The following is a 20,143-nucleotide window of genomic DNA, read 5'->3' as shown; positions in this document are numbered from 1 at the left end:
AGAGATTAACACGGGGTGTGCGTGGCATTCGGCTCACCCAAAAAGTGTGCGCAGACTTATAAAAAACTAGATCCGACATTCGAAACGCGATAACGAGGACGGAAGGAACACGCAGAGAACTTCTGTCAGGATACGGATGCGAGAACGTTCCCCCACCTACACACACTCCGGCCCCCGGTCTCCGTCCCACCACGATGGCCCCTCCTCTGGCCAGATCAAGGGGTTGGATCCCATGAATTAATTACTGTCCGCCTCTCCGCCTCTGGGTTATTAATAGTATGATATGAGCAATAAAAGGGCTTAGGAGTGGGAACAAGGGTGGCAGACTGCAGAGGTGATCCGGAGGGGGGCAAGAGGGGAGATTTGCGGGGACAGAGAGAAACTTTTGTGGACGGGGAGAAAGAGAGCAGAAAACACTATGGTGCTAATCTTCAATCCATCTGGGGTTCATTAGCATTTAGTGTGTTTGCAGTTGCCAATCAAGCCTTAAAGGCGCCTTTCTCATCCTCTTTCAGGCCTCCAATGTAAGCCCTGTTAGAATGGCGCGTAAAAGACTTGACAAAATATTTTTGGACAAGTGCTTTTGTCAGCGACCTCACCCCTCCCAAGGATTGGCCTCTGTACCGGTGCTCTCAACGGCACAAGAGCTCAGGCATACAATTCGCCTATTACAGCCGCAAAGCTTATTATCCCCCAAAATAGTTAATAATTAGATTAAAACTTCAAATAAATGAAGTGGTACTGTGAATGAGCCAGGCGCAGTCTCTCTACACGCAATCTGTCTCGCAGTCTATCAATATGGATTGCCAGGATCTCTCTTTTTCAGAACTCGCGCACAATGCCGCAGCAGATGCAGCCGTAAAGAAATAGTATAGCCATGTGTCCTTTCTTTGCAGCACGAGGAATTCATGGCCTTTGCGAGAGAGGAGGCGGCAGAGGGAAAGACGTAGCCATTTAGATGTGTTTGTTGCTAAAAGCTGGTTCTAATAGCTATTCGTATCGGTTTTTATTTGCTGATTGAGGTTGTGATCGACATTGAGAGCAAAGAGCACAGAATGAATAGCAAAAATGCAAGTGATAAGAGAACAGAAGAAAACAGCTTTTCAAAAGTATATAAATGCATCTCTTACAAAAGGTTAAAATATTTTTTATTTTTACATTTAAAATCTAGCCATGTTTTTATATTTTGCTGCACTTTAGTCCCATTTATGCATGTTTATATGAGTTTTTCTGCTTATTGTGAAGTGTTAACTGAGGAGTGTTCATATAATGTTACCAAAAGGACAAACTTCAAACTTTAGATATAAAAATAAAGTGATGCCAGCTTTAAGAACTGTATTCCATTCAGTCTGAGACGACTAGTGAAAATCCCTTTTTTTAAATTAATTACCAATTTAAAGTTATTGTATGAAAAGTCAACACACTCTCATGGCAATTCATAACTATTTTACAGTTCAGTTTATGTACAAATCGCATTTTACGTACAATTGCTTTCTTGTAAAATAGTTACGTTTCCTCATGAGATCAAGTTGGAAATGTTGAACTGAAAAATGTATTTGGCACTCCACAAGTGTGTGTAACCTGATGTTCATGTTCTCCAGCATAATTTAAAATGATTCAAAAAGAATTTTGAGCTTCAGAAGCAAAAACTGAACATCTGATCATCTGGAGTCACATGGTCAATGTCACTGATTAATTTGAGCATATTTCTGTTTATTTTCTAAGTTTAAATTTGGACTTTGAATCTCAGATTTAGGCTGCCAGTTTTAGGCTGTAACAGTGAAGGAGAAGCAGATCAGAAAGAAAGAAATAGAGTCACAGAAAATTGAATGGGGCCCGCAAATCCAAAGAGAATAGAAAGAAGAGTGCAATGATATTTTCTCATCTTGATGGTTTCACTCCACTTGAACAAACATTCACAGCTGGAGGCTTGAGAGAGAAAAGAGAGAGCGAGAAACTCGGGGTGAGAAAGGGTAAATGAGAGCGAAAGAGTGCATGACATGTAGACAGAGATGGTCTATAGAGGTTAGTTTGTGAGGTCACATATACTTGAACTGATGAGAACATGTAACAGTCACAAGAAGAAAGCGCATTTCTGTCTTTAATTCAAGCCATTGTTGAAATTTCATTGAACGATCAGTGGTATTCCCAACTGTATTTAGTGTGACAGTGAGCGTTAAAAAGAAAAGAAAAAAGTATTTTCGCCTTGGAGATACTCGTCCCTGGAGCTATTATAGAGTGTTTCTGCTTGATCCACAAGAGATGAATCTATTTGAATGTGAAGAGGAGATGTTCACAAGCACATGCACCTGCCACTTACTAAAAAAAAGACAAAAAAACAACAATTAAACGCTACTCTGTTAGTTATTCAAAAAATCCTGAACATTTTTTAAATAAAAAAACAATATGTACGTCTCTTATCATGGACTCTCTGCATCCTGATGTCCAGTTGTCGGACATGGCAGTGGAACACCGTTCTCTCGGACAACCTTCTCAATCGTTCTCTCGCTTTCTTTCTCTCTCCCTGACTCTCTTTAAATCCTTGGAACAGTTCAAGAGACAAATTGCTTCTTGTGCCCGTATCAATGCATTTCATTTAAACCTCCTCAGCAGGGGGGTCCGGCCGAAAGATGTCATTCAGCGAGAGAGGAAAAGATAAAAAATATGCGGGGGAGAAAGAGGAGAGCATTGGAGGCAAATGGGCCGTGAACTGAACCATCATGTAGCCCCTAAGAACCTGCTTGCAGGCTTTATTCAATCGCTTCTTATTGTGGAGTGGCGGGCAGCTGAATGCTCTCTTTCAGAGAGGTCTGCAGCATGAACTTAAAGCAAGTAAATTTCTATCTTTCTGCACATTAGCTGCCTCATTGCCCTTCAATTGAGTCCCTAAGAGCCCAGAGAAAAGAAACTGGTGGCAGGAGAAAGATCGAGAGAATGAAGCGAAAAGTTAGCCACATAGGCAGAGAGGATGGGAAAGAGAAAAGTCGGAAAAGAAAAGGACCGGAATAAATTGAGCGACCGTTTCGGTCTTTGAAACTTCTGCACTTTCAAATGACTTTCGTAATGACGGGTTATAATGAAACGCTTGCTTTCTGATCTACACCAGAATATGCTATGATTTAACCCGTGACCTCCAGAGAAATCTGAGGACGGAGCCAATGACTGTCCCTCAGGCTCTTGCCATTATGTCAATCAAACAACAGAAGACAATTGAAATCACCGGGAGATCGGTCACACTTCCTGTAGCACTGTGAGGCATAATCTAACCTTCCTTCTCTTTCCTCTCCTCCATCACAACATCAACAGGTCGCTCTTGCCATGATCAAAGAGGCTCTTGTGTTTATCCAACATTGACAATAAGAGCAAATGTTAGATTTCGTGTCAGGGATAAAGGGCTGTAGGATGTGTGTCGAGAGCTGGGAGGGGCTAATGCTGATAGATCCCTCGGGATTGAAAGAGCACTTGATCACCTGAGAGGTGTGTAAGGTTCTAAGCAACAGGTAGATCTATGTGGTTAGCATTGGCGGCAAGAGGACTGCTACTGTTATAAGTCTGAATTAAGCATGAAACGGTTACAACTCCTGAACTATAGTCACAATGTAACACATCTTTGATTACCCTATTGCTTTTATGAAAATGGTACTACATAAAAAAAAAATGATTAAAGACGTAAATTTCATTCAAATGCTCATTAAAGATGAAGCGCATCAGTTATTTTCCATAAGCATCACCAGTTTCAAACAGGTTTCTCCCTCCATCTGTTTAGTCAAAAAGGTCCCGTCCCAAATACCCTCCTTTTGTTGAGTTCAATTCATGAAACTCATGAAATTATTAGGTCCATTTTATTCTCAACCCTTTTTGACGCAAAGGCCCCCCATTGTCCAAAACAATATTTGAAGTCCTCCCTACATACACACTATATTTCCCGGTATTTCTGCTGCGTTTATGACAAAGCTGTATGTTTTTCAATAATACACTGAATGGTTGATTAATTTAATATTATAAATGGATTATTTTGAGTCCAAAATTTGTTCTTCAGAACTGGATGTTCTTCAATAAAAACAATAGTTACTGAGGAGGAAAAAGTTACATGATTTTAGTTTACATCTTGATTTTATGTGTTAGCATTATAATTTAGAGTTATTATTTTAATATATTAGTAATAATTTATTCATTTAAATACATTTAAAGGGTTAGTTCACCCCAAAATTTAATTTCTGTCATTAATTACTCACCCTCATGTCGTTCCAAACCCGTAAGACCTTCGTTCATCTTCGGAACACAAATTTAGATATTTCTGATGAAATTCGAGAGCTTTCTGCATAGACTGCAACGTAATTGCCACTTTCAAGGCCCAGAAAGGTAGTAAAGACATCGTTAAAATAGTCCATGTGACTACAGTGGTTCAACCTTAACTTTATGAAGCGACGTGAGTACTTTTTGTGCGCAAAAAAAAGTATTCTCGTCGCTTCATAAAATTAAGGTTGAACCACTGGAGTCACATTGACTATTTCAACAATGTCTTTACTAACTTTCTGGACCTTGAAAATTATTACGTTGCAGTCAGAAAGCTCTCGTATTTTATCAAAAATATCTTAATTTGTGTTCCAAAGATTAATGAAGGTCTTACAGGTTTGAGTAAGACAAACGACATGAGAGTGAGTACTTAATGACAGAGTTTTCATTTTTGGGTGAACTAACCCTTTAAGTAATTCTGAAGTCCCTTGAATGAGAACCACTATTTTATTGCATTTAATTAATAACATTAATTAAGTTCAAAATGGTCAAGTTTATTTAATGGATTCACTCAAGTTAACAGTTAAAGTTTCATTCTGTTCCGTGCAATTTCTCCAAAATTGAATTCTTCAAAAAATATGTAGTATTGTAACTGAAACTTTCACTGTACATTTATCTTTATGGTTTTTATATTGTTGAGAAGTGGATATGTTTAGAGTAAGGGGTTGGGGTATGGCTTAACATATCTAAACATATCTAATTATACACTGTACCTTTACATTTAAATATAAATATAAAGGATTCATGAAGATGTTTACATTTGTAAAAGTATAAATAAATACCTTTACATTGTAGCACACACAATGAAATCTTAAGAGGCTAATTATTTTTTCCCATTAAAATTTCATATTTTTTAGTTTAGAGCATAGCAATGAACTAAGAACTGTTGCCATAGTAGTGGACGATGAGTCATGAAAATGTTGGAAGAGACTGTAAATTCTAAATGCACATATCTCAAACTTAAGAGTTCACTTGCAAAAAGGTGACCTTAAAGGGATGGTTCAGAGTAAAATCAACCTATATGGTCCTTTGCACCATGACCTCGAGCCAAACACCCCCCAGAAGCCTTTTTTCCCTTGGTCGAACATTATTAAAGTTAGAGCTTATTTAGAGAAATCAGCCGGATGGCTTAGTGCAGGCGCTAATGGATCCTATGATGTATCTCATAAATTACCCCACTAATAATGCACAGAATGGTACCAAACTTATACGGTAGTACAAATAGGTCCTGTACTCATAAAACGAGGCATTGGAAAATTTGTAAGTACATCAGGAGTTTATTTAAATAACACTTGCCTGATGGCTCATGCTACTGCTAACCTGGACGTCGACATCACTTCAGTGGTTTGGGAAAAGCACGTAAAAGTCCTGGCAGAAAGCAATGCATAAGGATGTAGTGTAACGACGAATTATTATTTTTTCCGAAGTGTTAACAACTTAGTGTTAACTAATAATTGTTGCAAACTGGTACTACCAACAAAATATTAGTGCATTCCTGGAAATGGGTGTCGTTACACTACATCCTTATGCATCGCTTTCTGGGGGGGTGTTTGGCTCGAGGTCATGGTGCAAAGGACCCTAGGTTGGTTTTACTCCGAACCATCCCTTTAAAACTCACTAACATGGACTAAAAGCCATAAAACTCCAACTTTTCCAAATTCTTCATATATTTTCCAATAATTTCATATCAACTTTGTATCATCCTTCTACAGTCCCTGACAACGTGTCAACCTACCTATGGTGAGGGGAACATTTGGTCTATGCATTGCATACAGTAAGTATGGGTGAAGAGTTAATTGTGATGGTAACGCTGTACTGAAGAATCAGCTTTCAGGAAGAGACCAGTTTTGTGTCTTGGTGAGAGAGGTGATAAAACGTCTATGAGAAAAAACAAAGACCAGATCACAATCACAAATCAACACTTGATTCAATTATCTGATGATCAGTCAACAATATCATTGCTTTCACGGTGCCAGCACTGAGAACAGACAACTGTTTAACCAGGGAACCCATCGGAAGATTGACAGCACTAACAAGTGTGAGAAAGAAGCCACATTTCCACACACGTCACATCAAACAGCAGAACAAGCATGACACCATTGAATCTGACTTGCTGAACTTGAGTCACCCTCACCGATGACCCCTTTTATGGCTTATGAGGAGCGTCGATCATGAATGCCTCCGATTTTGCAGCGCATGGTTAATGGTGACATTTGGCTGTCGGGGCGCTCCGAGTAAAAGCGTCCCGCACACACAGTGGCCTGCGGCTGGGGCTCTAACAATGGCCGGGGCCCACAGTGGACACACACACATCCAGCTGTGGCTGACCATCCTGGCCTCTTCTCCGGCTCCCATGAAATTGGAAATTATCAGGGCCGTTTCTGGTGACAAATCATTGTCTGTGTGTTCCTGCCACTTTCCAAGGAATAGAACAGACCGAAGGAGGGAAGAAACTCTTTTTGATGGGACTTGAAGGCTGACCTCGTCACCCTCTTCCTTCAAATCTCTGACCCCACAGAGATGGACTCAAAGTGTGGCCTGAGGTTGACTCTTTTAAAGTGCTACATTGATCTTTAACCGTTCCCACATTTTCTGCAGAAGCATCGAGACCTTCAATATACGAAAGGGAATGCTGGCTTCCTCAATCCACTCGTCTACACCATTGACTAGAGCTATCGACCATATATATAAATGAACTAAATAAATAACTTTTTTTACAATGAAAATGAACCATCACTGAATTTACTTAAGCTGGACTATGACACTATTTTCTTCTAGATCTGCTGTAATCGAAACAAAATTTGTTGCATTATTTTCCTGTTATCACTGTAAAGCTGCCTTGAAACAATCTGTATTGTAAAAAGCGCTATATAAATAAAGGTGACTTGACTTGACATAGTCAGGTTAGATGCTATATTGGATTTCACACAGATGCAAAACAGGCTGTGAGGGTTAGATTTGACTATATGGCGAAATCGAAGAACAAACTGGTGTGACGTTATTTTGAACAAAATCAGGCAAAACGAAGTTCATGTCTGGAGTTTGAAAAAGCTTGCCAAAGTGAATTGACTCTGATCTTCATATGTAATGCAGTAAAGCTGCTAGCTTTAAAGCAATCTCTTTTATTAAGTGCTATATAAATAAACGTGGCGTGACTTGATTGGAGTTCAGAATTTCTCAGATGCTTTCTTATCTGTTTTCATTCGTGTTGTTTTCATTTTTGTTACTGAGAGGAAAGCATGCATCAAATATCCACATATTCATCTAAACGCCACTCTCAGAAAAGTGGATGGCGTCGGGATGTTTGCTGACAGTATATTGCTCCAAAGGTATTTCAAACTCCTTTTTACCCCTAAGCAAAGCACAAAAACCTGAGTTGAGAACTGAACTGAGAATACATCAGGGCATTTACAGACTTTACAATAGCACACACTGTATAAAAGTCATATATTTACACAACTTTCACAACTTATAACTTTCAAAATTGTTTTATGGAGTTTTTGTTTAATAAAAGTTTTTCAGAAAGACATATCATCAGCAGAACTTACAATCCAATGAACACCCTGTACTTCTGTAAGTCACAGCCTTGTTTTCATTCCTGTCCAAAATGACATGGCACTATACCCTGGTCCATGGCGAAGGTTTATTCCCTGAAGGCTTGTGAATGGGATGTGTATGGTAAACCCGAGGAATCTCCACTGACCTGCAGCTGAACTCTGCTGTACCCACAGCATCTTTACAAACTCATGCTAATTTGGCCAAGGAAGGAGGCAGTATTTGTTTATAAATAATGTTTCCTTTAGAGAGCAATCACTGCTTGGCTAAAGGCTGAGGAAATGAGTTGGGATCAAGGATGAGGAAAACAAAAAGATGAAGGGAAAACAGCAACTGCCAGTTATGTTGCCAGAAGGCCTGGTCTCAATATCAAACCTCTCTAGCAAGAAATAGGCTACTGCAGGACTAGTTTTGTATGTTTGTTTCAAAACCCTCTATGAAATTTGAATAATTTAAGTTTAGTTTGGATTCTATGGAACAGGAGTCCACAGTATAAGCTGAAATGTTGAACTGTGTGTTCTCAGGACAAGTGTATTTTTCATAAATTTCACATTGGGGCAAGATGTGACATATCTTAATTTTCATACAATGCAATGATGCAAAATTTGTTGAAAAGAACAATTTTTAGGCATTTCTTCTAACTAACCTTTACCATTTTTTGCTGTTTTATAATTGTTTAATCTTTAATTGTTGCTGATAAGCGTATAATTGACCATTAATAGTCTATACCTTTCTATTAATAGATTGTTAATTGCTTTTTATTGACAACACGCCCCATTCTATCTTTTTCTTTGTAGTCAATAATTAAAAATTAGTTTTTAAAGAAAGTGACATTAAAAATAAGCCTAATCCAAGATTTATTTACTGGAGTAAACGTGTGACAACTAGTTTCGATCGCTCTTATTTATGTGCAATTGCTCTGTATTCAAAGTTTGATCAATAATACCACGGTACATGCAGAGCACCATGGTTTTACCAGGGCACAATATTCAAACACACAATATAATGACACTTTGTGGCACTTTCAATACCAGTCAACTAAAAATCTTACGTACGCTGATAGATATAGCCTAACCTAAAATATATATATATATATATATATCTCAAATGTGATGTTAATCAAACTCTCCCGTTCAATATGAATAATGATTAATGTAATTTAGCACTTTGCGTTTCATACGATAGTTAATTAGGCTAGTTAACAGAAACCGTAGAGGGGAAAAAACAACAATTAGCCTACCTTAAAAGAAAATACCTTGAAGACTTGAGAGGGTATAGCTATGCGACTGAATCTACGATTAAGCGCTACCTGAAGAGTAAAAAAAATCATATTTAAGGAAATGGTTTGAAGCATCTAGTCGTTAGAAACAGCTTTAGCGTCCTCTACTGCTTATCCTCAGGAATGTACGTTCGCGGCATTAGAAGCAAAATTTCCGAAAAATAATATTAAAACTACTTACGAAATTTACATTGGCAACACCACAGTTATCACCACAGTCTTGCTTTAGTAAAATAATATTTTGGTGAACATTTTTTGCTAATGTGGCAACAATTATATTTCCTTTTGTGTCAAGATTCTTTTTAAAACTAAAAAGGACATAGAAGTAGGCTAGTAGTGATTTCACGTCTCACAATACACACAAAATCAACACTATTGTGTGTATAATATGGATCAAATCACCTTAACGCTCTGCAGGTACAGGCGTATATCATAGATCATCAAAGACCAATGGAAGTTCTGTGGTGGTCCTGTAAGGTTTTCCTGGTGGTCTACTTGGTATCTTAAATTTCAGTCCAAAGAATGTCCAATGTCCATCGTAAATAGCGTTGTTTAGGTAGGACAGACGAAATGTTTTCTCTTGGCAAACAAGAGTCTAAAAAGATCAAAATGACTATACTAAACAAATAGAGGAGGTTTTCCTCCATATTTACTTCAAAATACATTCATATAACGTAGAACATTATGTCAAGCATTATTGAAGCAATAAATAGTATAGGCCTACACAAAATCTGACCACTTCACTTCACATTTTCTGTGCTGAATGTTTGGGGAAATTGTTTCCTTTGACTTCCGTCTTGAGATCATAATTTCTGCTGGTTGTGAAGGTTTGGGAGACATGGACATGATGTCTACAGTTTTGATCATAACTAACAGCTTGAACATAACTATATATGTCCAGACTACCACCTTCAGTGACTGTTATTTTTCCCCCATGTCATGTAGACAAAAAATGTTTTGCTTTTTGAATATCACTACATTTTATTGTTGGTTACTCATAAAAAAATGGTTAACTATAAAAATAAAAAAAACTAAACAACCGACATTTTTTCTTTTCCCTTTATATGTCAAAACAAATATTTAAAACACTTAGAAAATCAATATTTTTCAGTTATTATTATTTTTTTTTTTGTACAAAGAGGTTAAACACCGAGTCTGACAAACCACAGGGTTTCAATATTCTCATCTAACTCTTTGCTTGTTTCAAGAAACACTATAATTCACCTGTTGTAAACTTTAAAGTGACCTGACAAGAGACAGCAAACACGATCACAAACTAACAGCTTGCTACAGGAGCATGAAAAGCCAATGAATCCTTAGAATGGAATGCAGCATTTTTCAAAATAGCCATTAAACTTTTTCATCTTAACATTTAACTACTTTGAAATGGTAAAAAATGTTTATGAATTATAATCTCTCTTTGCAAACTCTTGTTTTGCCTGCTGAGGGAGAGACTGACACATATAAAATACCCAGTGCGCAGTAATTTTCAACACAGCAACGATATCAGTTGAAGTCCGGCTGACCCGTGAATAAACTCAATGACATCGACTCTCCATTTTACTTCAAATTCATTTTATGATTAACTAAAATGGCTTAAATGAACTCGGAGGCAAAATGAAGTACATCTCTGAGGATGCGTCTTTGGTACACTGACTTGCAATTGGCACCGAAATAAAAAGGCAGAGAAAATGGCAAATTAGATGAATTTGTTATTCGTTCAACGTGGTCGCAGCTTTTATAACATGGATGTTCCAGATTTTCAAGGGGGTTCTCAAATAACAGAATCTGACCTGAACCTTAGAAAATAAATATGATAACCTAATATGTCTAAAAGTGCTGGTAGAAATAATTCAGTAAGCACGCAAGATGAAAACATAGACAGTGCATGGCAAGTGGAGAGCAGGTCATTCTGTTAGTCCTTGGGTGTTTTCGTGAGGCCACGTCTCGATTGGCTCCTTCCTCTCTAAGTAGTGTACCTGCTTTGTGTGATAACTGCACAGAAAAGAATTGCCAAAGGGCAAACTACAGAGTGAGCGAGTGAGCCGTTTTGAGTTCAGTCCCGTCTCACCAATCCTTCTTCTTCTCATCCATGGACACTCCACCTGGACCTAGTGCTACTATCAGCAAAAGGCCACCGATCACTGATGTGGTCTGGAAGAAGTCGTACTTGAGGAAGTCGTGCATGGGCTTGTAGGTTGGTATGGTCCAGAAAGCATTGAAGTACACGTTGATGGCCAGCAGCCAGATGACCAGGGTGAGGGCCGCCAGTTTAGTCTTGAAACCAACAGCCACCAGGACAATGAGAGCTGTACCAACCAGGTTCTGCAAAATCTGAAGCAAACACAGATACTTTAGAAAAAGGGAGTCATGTGACTGATGTAAAACTGTAATACACAAAGGAGGATTTAAAGCAGAAATCATCTATGCAACTGAAAACCTGTCCACGCCTGACCTCAAGTGGTGAAAAGGATTACTACAATGGAGAAGGCACATCTCAGATACTGGTTTTGTGACACAATCAATTTAGTGGTGACCCAACACTGGGAATAAAAACTGTTTAAGATACAAAAGTAAAGAAAATATCCTCAAATTAAACATTGAAATTATTATTATTGCTGTGAACTGCATAGACTTAACAATGGCAAGTTATCCATGTTTGGTTTCCAAATACTCTACCGTGCAAGATTTTGGAGTTAGTAAGAATTTTATTAAAATAAATTAATACTTTTATTCAGCAAAATGCACTAAATTGATCAAAAGTGACAGTAAATACATTAACATGGTTACAAAAGCTTTCTATTTCAAATAAATGCTGTTCTTTTGAATTTTCTATTCATCAAAAAATCCTGGAAAAAAAATGCATCACGGTTCCCACAAAAATATTAAGCTGTGATGATAATAAGAAATGTTTCTTGAGCATCAAATCAGCATTTTAGAATGATTTATGAAGACTGGAATGATGGCTGCTGAAAATTCAGGAATCACGTGAATAAATCACATTTTAAAACTATATTTTAAAACTACTTTTTACTATATTTTTATCAAATAAATGCAGCCTTGGTGAGCATAACAGACTTCTTTCAAAAACATATTTATAGTAGTGTTTATTGCGGTTGACAGATTTGGCACAAACCATTTATACAATTGCAATTGTACCTTTAATTAAAGTAGCCTGTGTCATATTGTTTTATTCATCGTGTGTAGTTTTATGTATTTTGAAAATGTGCGCATGTTGTGCAATATGTCACCTAATATGGATGTCAGATGAATTTATGCCAAAATACTGAAGAGTATGGCCTTTAATGTCAACAATAAAAGACATGCAAAGCCTCCCTTTTAAAAGTTGATAATTCTAAGTATGTATTTTGCTATCCTAACTATGTACGATTAGACGATTATAACTGGACTAAATGCCAACATTTTGCCTTTGCTGTCCATGACTATATCAGAACAGACTGTGTGACGTGACGTGTAGCCATGTATGGTGTCCCATACTCGGAATTTGTTAATATGTGCGCACACACACAGCTGTGAGCAGTGTTGGGAAAGTTCACTTTCTACATGAACTAGTTCAAAGTTCAGTTCACAAACTAGTTCAGTTCATACTCAAAATTTTGAACTAAGTTCACGGTTCCAAAAATGAACTAGTTCATAGTTCTTTTTTTCCATGTTGCTGTGAGATGTTATTTTTCAAAATGATTGCCACAGCCCATATAGAACCACAGACAATTATTTTATCAGTTTTAACACTGAAGCTATGCGTCAGATTTTTCCCATCCTCACTGACCTTGTCATAAAACTCGTTTAAATGATCATACGACGCCTCCTTGCTGCTTTTTGTTTTGATTTGTAACGTAAGTGATGAGTCGTTCATGAACGATCCATTCATTGCGTCTGTCACGTGACAAATGAACGAAAGACTCGGAAGGTAAAGTAATTATTTATGTTCCCTGTAAAAGATTTTTGACTGCATTATAATGATTTCTTAATTCAGAATATGATCAAGATTGCGTAGGTGGATGTGTTCTGGGAATTTGCCAGTTAATAGTATAACATTTAAAGCCCCTTAAATGAACAAAATGACTCGAAAAAGATTTGTTCATTTTGATGAACGAGATCGAACAAGAGAGTCAGTAGACACTGGTGGCTGGTGTTGCCAGATTGGGTGTTTTTTCCGCTACATATTAAGGCCGGTTTACGGTGTGTTTTAGCCGGGTTTTCGCCTGGAAGACTATAGAAATCTGGCACTCTATTGAACGAAGTTAAACTGAGAGAGCGTGGCGTTCACAGACACCAGAATGAACGAGTTCACAGTAACGTTCATCAGGCAGTAATACAGCACGTTCAGTTCACGTTTGCCCAAAATATGAACGAGTTCATGAACTATCATTCATTGAACGCGTTCAGGCACAACACTGGCTGTGAGTATTGAACACACACCCAGAGCAGCCATTTTTGCTGAGGTGATTGGTGGTTAGGTGCCTTGCTAAAGGGCACCTCAGTTGTGGGTAATGAGAATGGAAGAGAATGGTTCATTCACTCCCCCCACTTACATTTCATGCCCGTACTAAGACTCGAACCCGCAGCCTTCAGGTTACAAGTCTGACTCTCTAACAATTAGGCCACAGTTGCCCAAAGAGGCAGAGTCAGCCAGCCAGGAGTGTCTCAGAATTGTTCCATGGAGATGAATGACATCAGTGCTGAAAACGGTCTTGCCATTATAGCTTTAATGTTTGCAAACCAAACAAGCCATGAGCAGTTTCTATTATAATGCAAAATGTACACAGATAGACTGAATCAGGTTTGAGAAAGCTTGCATTTCAGGTTGCATCATGATGTAACTGGCACAAATACTCAACCACAATCCCACATCCTGAGCAACAATCACAACATCATCTTTATGACTGTGACCTGCACAAAGAGCTGGGGCCTCATTTATAAACGTTGCGTACGCACAAAAGAAGGCGTACGCCGCTCTCTACGCAATAATTGGTATTTATAAAAAGCAAACTTGACGGGAAAATGTGCGGTCCTTCACGCCAACTCTGACCCAGGCGTACGCACAAAAACGGTTGAAATGAGATAGAAGAAACACGTGAAAGTGTGTGAAAGTGTGTGAAACTGTAGACCGTTGTGTAAAAGAAATGGCAATACTGCCTCTCATAAATAACATGAAGACTTCACAAAGCAATTAACAGCCTACACGAATACCCGTTTGATCAATCTGCAGTGTAAAACAAACAAAATCAAATGAAGATTACAACAGAAATGCAAATTAACACATATTTGCAAAAAGAAAAGTGAAATATGTTCTGCAATAATATTGGCATGTTATGCAATTCATCCTCATAACACATCTGCAGCTTGTCAGATGCAATCAAATGGATGGTAATAAAATGCCATGATGCCATCACAATGCGTAATGACGCACAATGGCTGATCTTGCGCTAAGTTACTTTTCTTGGTTTTCCTCTCTGTGTTTGCCATGATTTCGCAATCGATGAATATTAACTTGTGGGCGTTTCACAGACTATTTATGGGCAACTATGGGCGTGACATGAAGCCGCAAAAGCTGCGCTACATTTAGAATTGATTGTGATTATTAAGGGAAAACTGCGTAGGATGTGCGTGCGCACGGTTTTATAAATCCGAATATTTCTGTGCATACGCAAGTCCTATGTTTCAATCGTACGCCACTTCTGACGCAAATCCTACGCAAAGTTTTATAAATGAGGCCCCTGAACACAGTGCAATAATGTTTTAGACGTTCTTCCAAGTCATAATATGCTGGGTTAATAAAAACCATATATAAAGCCAGAAAAGGCCAACTGTAAACAAAAAGGAGTCTCCTACATTCAAAGACATGCACACAGGGCTGGCTGAAGTTTTATATCAAGTATCTAAGCTTGTTTCTAAAAAGAGTTTAAAGGTAAATACATATTCATTTAAAAAAAGTGTTGACACATTTTTATAATATTCTAAAACGTAATTTTCTGCTGCAAATTCAGTATATATTTTTACAAACAAAAGCAGCCAAAAATTACAATTTTGTCATTTACTCACCCTTGTGTCGTTCCAAACCCGTACGACTTTCGTTCATCTCCGGAACACCCTAGTTATTTTAATAAAATCTGAGCCAGTTCTGTACTCTCTATTGATAGTATTCATCACTACCACTTTAACGCTTCAAAAAGTTCACAGAGAGTTCATCCATATGAATTGAGGGATTTAGTCTAAATTTTCAGAGAAGACATAATCGCTTTATATGATGAACAACAGATTGAATTTAGGCTTTTATTCACAAATAAACATCGATCAGTGGACACAAACAAAAGCTCAAACGAACCTGCTTGACAAGCGAGAATAAAACCTCATTGGTAACACACAAGAATGAACTTCATTGTTTCTCGCACGCCAAGCATGCATACTTTAAGCTTCTAATCTATTTATTACAACTGATGTGTGTGTTGATGAATGACTTCAATTGTGTTCCAAAGATGAACGAAAGTTTTAAGGGTTTGGAACAACATGAGTGTGAGTAAAAGATGACAATTTAAATTTTTAAATAATAAACAAAATATACACAAAGAATACACTATATTGCTCAAAAGTTTGGGGTCATTAAGATTTGTACTTAATACTTTTACTATAGGGTTAGGGTTAGGATGAGGGTTTGGTTTAGGGTTAATAGCATGTAATTATGCATAATTTATAGTTATTACTGCAGTAATTACATGTAACGTGTAACAATTACACTGTAAACTAAAGTGTTACCTAAAAATCTTAAAGGGGTCATGAAATGCAGTTTCAGATTTGTATATTCTGTTTCTCGAGGTTAGTTTATAATGTTTGCAAAGTTTTTTTGCACCCAAAAAGGTTTTAATTTTTGGATGAAATATAATTTAAATGGGTAAACGGATAAATCACATTTCTTTGCGATTCACCCATTTACCAGGCTGAGGATGTTTGCTCACCGAGAGGAAGCTGGTATCAAAGTGCAGCAGCGTCATGAACATAAGCACCAGCAGGACTCTGCCTCCGAGCTGCATGTACTGTTTAGGAGAACTCTCTCTCATAGTGGGAACACCAGCAAACATACTCCTGCCCTCAGAGCGTGACTCAGCAAGGAGCAGCAGCAGACCTCCACCCAGAGCCAAATTCCTGAACACAGAGGAGAGAAGTCAAGAACGACAAGATCAGGATAAAACATAGGATGATCTACTCACACTTGCCGTATCCTGCAACAAAAAACACTTACCTCATCAAAAACTTTGGGTCCCAAAGAATGCTATAGGCAACAGTCTGGAACAGATAAATATCAAGACCGTAAATAAACGGTTTAACTCAATTATAGTCCTATCCACAGATTATATCCAATTACATCTTAAAAAACTCAAACAGAATGCTCACACCTGTAAGGCGATGATCCCAAATAATCCAAAGCAGGCATATTGCACAAAATTCCTGCTCAGGATCAGTATACAACCACCTGTTTAACAGAGAAGATTAATAAAACATTTTTATATAAAAATCTGAAGAAGGTCCAACTTGAATATTTTAGTGCTGCTGAACAAACTCCTTACCCAGCTGTCCGAGTAAGTTGATTAAGACAAACAGTGAGGCCAGAAAGAACCCACATCCCCACGTCGTCTCAATATATTCTTTCTGCTCGCTCCACTGGAACCACATCCGAATGCCGTCCTCCAGGAACGTGCTGATCAGACAGAGACGCGCTATGTGGGGCAGGTACTGCTTCGTCACTCGAAGGAACTAGAGATGAACGAAAAGACAAACATATAAAAAATCCCCACATCTAGGTATGAGCGGTACAGGTATAATCATGTTAAATGGTGTAAGATGGTGTTAGATTAAGGAATTTGATAAAGGAGGAATTTCCCACCGGTCAATCGACGTGTGACAACACCAGTAATACCGGTCTCACAAAAGCAATTTTTCCCTCTTATCCACCTCTTTTTTAAATGCCTGTGCACATTTTACTTTCGCTTTCGAATTAGCGCAATTGCTTGAATGGTGGGTTGGGTTCATTATTATTCTTAATGAAAAACACAACAACAAAACAGTACAATGACAAACTCGCTTATATTAAACAGAAGTTATAAAAAAAAAACATGTTATACACCATGAAGGTGTGCGTGTAATTTAGTGCTACCTGTAGAAGCTGCCACCTTCATCAGCCAAAATTTGCTGATTGCCTTAATGTTTGCAGGATCCCTATTAGCATTGGGTTTAAATCCAAAATATTTCCAAATATGCGCTTTTATATTTCACTTTGAAACCAAATCTTCCACCATCGTCTTGGCAGTCAGCTCGCCTCAATCTTGTCATGTGATAAATGACACTGCTGCATTATTTTCCTGTTATCTCTGTAAAGCTGCCTTGAAACAATCTATTGTAAAAAGCGCTATATAAATAAAGGTGACTTGACTTGATATGAAATCTGACTCCTGCTGTTGATCTGTGGTGCGATTTTTGTTTGACTCAGACTGAATTAAATAGACACCTTCAGTTTTTAATTGTAGTGTCTGTTCTTTAACTGAACTAAATGATTTTTATTGCTATAATTTTTTATTACTATATCGGTGTGCGGCTGAACACCGTGTAACACCAACTATCGCAGCAAGCCTAGTAATTATACAATATACTTTACGGTTTTACAGCTTTTTACAAACCTAAAACAGGAATAAATAGCAAAAAAATTATAATAATTTATTTATTTCCCTAGGGTGAATGTTTTAGATTTACACACTTTTATATTACATCAAGTAAGCAAGCGCTGAAGCAGCTCTTCAAATGCATGTTGTTTAATGTTTAACCCCTGAGCTCCAATTACCCTTTTCACTTTTCCCTACACTTTTAGTCAATATCAAGAGAACAGGTGGCCAATTTGCATCAATTTGATGACGCATGATGAGCACAAGGGCTATGACTCCAGCGTTTAAATATCACTGTGGTTTACTAGCAATAAATCTTTTCCACTTCCTCATAACAGGTGTTGAATAAAGATGGACAGGGAAGAATAAAGATGCTGCAATTTACTCTTACAGGATTATTATTACATGATATTATATTCTCATCGCTTAACCTGTAATAAGGACAAGATTGTTAGAATATAGTCTATTATATTGGTAAATGAAAATATCAACATAATTCATTCTTCTTAAAAGTTGAATGAAAGTAAGAAGTAAACCATAGAGTATAACCTATAAAAGACAATGGTAAACTATAGAATTCTGTTCTTTTTGATTAAAAATGTGCTGATTGTAGGATTACTATATATATATATATATATATATATATATATATATATATATATATATATATATATATATATATATATGTGTGTGTGTGTGTGTGTGTGTGTGTGTGTGTGTGTGTGTGTGTGTGTGAGTACAAGGCAGTTTTTTTTAAACATGGGCAATAACACTCTCTAAACATGCTTGTGATTAACTCAAGGCCTATTGAGAGCTTTGACACTGGCCTCTGCTAAGCCCCGCCCCCAGACGATCCACATCAGCACTGAGAAGACAACGAGCCAATCAGCATTCAACAAGTACCAAGCAAGACTAAATGAATGGGGAAAAGATATCAGGGCCAATGTATGCCTGTGCGTCAACATTACTCTTAGTCTGCATGGCTGGAGGGAATTTGACTTGTTTCCATGAATATCACAGATTTGCTCTCTGTCAAAAAATATAGTATTACTGAATTAGAGTTGTATGAATAAAAGAAATATATGATTTTTAATACTGTTCCAGTTGCCATGTAATAAAACCGGTTAAAAATAGAAAGAAATATAGCCGTCATTGGCTGGGATTTAATCAATTTACCAAAATGACACTGAAAATTAAACTATAAATGAATAAACTGAGATTATGGCACTAATGGCCTTGTTTCGGCCTTGAAATCCCCCAAACTGATAAACCAAACAACTCCATTATACGCTTCTACAATAATGACATAATCCTTTAATTGCTTCTTGTTATTAAGCCCAAAATAAGCAGAAACTACGCAGTATGAAAAAGAGCCCCAAACACATTCATAATCATACGAATTATGCACATTTTGGAACGTAAACAACATAAACGCATTCGATTAATGTCCAGCTGCCAAAATCCTTTTAAACCTGGACAACAAAACCTAATATTTTCCTAATCAGTCATCGTATGGGAACTATCAAACGAGTATAGTAACAGTGCATCATTTACTCTTGCTTCATCGAATGCACAGATGTGTGACTGCACTGATGCAAATGATTTAGAGATAAAGTTTGTATGACGTTCAAACATTCTGGGCACGCAAAAATACTGTATATGTATTTATATACCGCGCGACTATATAAATACATGTCATGCAGTCCTTATATCAGTAACGTTACTCGAAAGCAGCCCCGGAAAATCAAGGTTTTGGCACAGTTCTTCAACAAGACAGTATCACTAGTTCAGTTCCTCCATCTGGGTCACAAGACTAGAAGTTAGTTAATAAACAAATCTCATTTGCAGTCAAGCAAACATGACCCGAACTGTAAACTCACACATGGACTTTCCCGAACTTAGGAACCGTTTGTTTAGTGAATCAGTGTAGTCTCCATGATTTAGTGTGCAAGTTCCCTTCCCTGGCAGGGCCTTCTGTTCTCTCACCTGATCCGCCACGTCCTCCGCGTTGCTCATTAAATCATTTTGAGCCATGACACCAAAATCCAGGAGACGATTTCCGTCTTCAGGACACCTTAGATTGATTCCGTTCCGTTTATCGGATACCTATGTCAGCTACCCGTTGTGTTACAGGTCTCGTACTAGACTTACTTCACCGTCGTCTGTGCGTACTAGAATGCCATCTCCGCCCCATAATGCCCTGCAGTTCGCTCTGTCGCCCCCTGTAGGACACACATATATGTGCATGCCACGTGTACTGATGTAGCCAGAATATGATAGAACTCAAGTAACATCTGGTCTACTCTCAGGCCAGTGGCGAGGCCAGAAATCTTGTTGA

General features: G+C 37.8%; 1 protein-coding gene across 1 annotated transcript; it reads right to left on the bottom strand.

Annotated features, from left to right (window-relative positions):
- Positions 1-10,231: 10,231 nt before the first annotated feature.
- Positions 10,232-20,019, bottom strand: surf4l (surfeit 4, like). The gene is made up of 6 exons (XM_084115956.1): positions 19,792-20,019; positions 16,717-16,903; positions 16,546-16,622; positions 16,392-16,435; positions 16,108-16,294; positions 10,232-11,464 (listed from the first exon to the last, which is right to left on the bottom strand). The coding sequence occupies exons 1-6, from the start codon at positions 19,837-19,839 to the stop codon at positions 11,198-11,200; spliced, it is 810 nt and encodes a 269-aa protein (XP_083972082.1). The 5' UTR covers positions 19,840-20,019; the 3' UTR covers positions 10,232-11,197.
- Between the last annotated feature and the right edge of the window lie 124 nt (positions 20,020-20,143).

Source organism: Abramis brama (assembly GCF_963993115.1).
Source record: "Abramis brama genome assembly, chromosome: 5".
Lineage (NCBI taxonomy): Eukaryota > Metazoa > Chordata > Actinopteri > Cypriniformes > Leuciscidae > Abramis > Abramis brama.
The sequence above is the reverse complement of the archived record's forward strand: the minus strand, read 5'-3'. Positions and strand labels throughout refer to the sequence as shown.

What these genes read in the sequence shown, in the direction of transcription:
- surf4l (XM_084115956.1), bottom strand. Translation starts at nt 19,839, where the DNA reads ATGGCTCAAAATGATTTAATGAGCAACGCGGAGGACGTGGCGGATCAG. An exon ending in CAACTTACTCGGACAGCTGG is followed by an intron (nt 16,623 to 16,716) that starts GTAAGGAGTTTG and finishes TCTGTTAAACAG; the next exon opens with GTGGTTGTATACTGATCCTG. An exon ending in TTGATACCAGCTTCCTCTCG is followed by an intron (nt 11,465 to 16,107) that starts GTGAGCAAACAT and finishes TGTTTGCTTCAG; the next exon opens with ATTTTGCAGAACCTGGTTGG.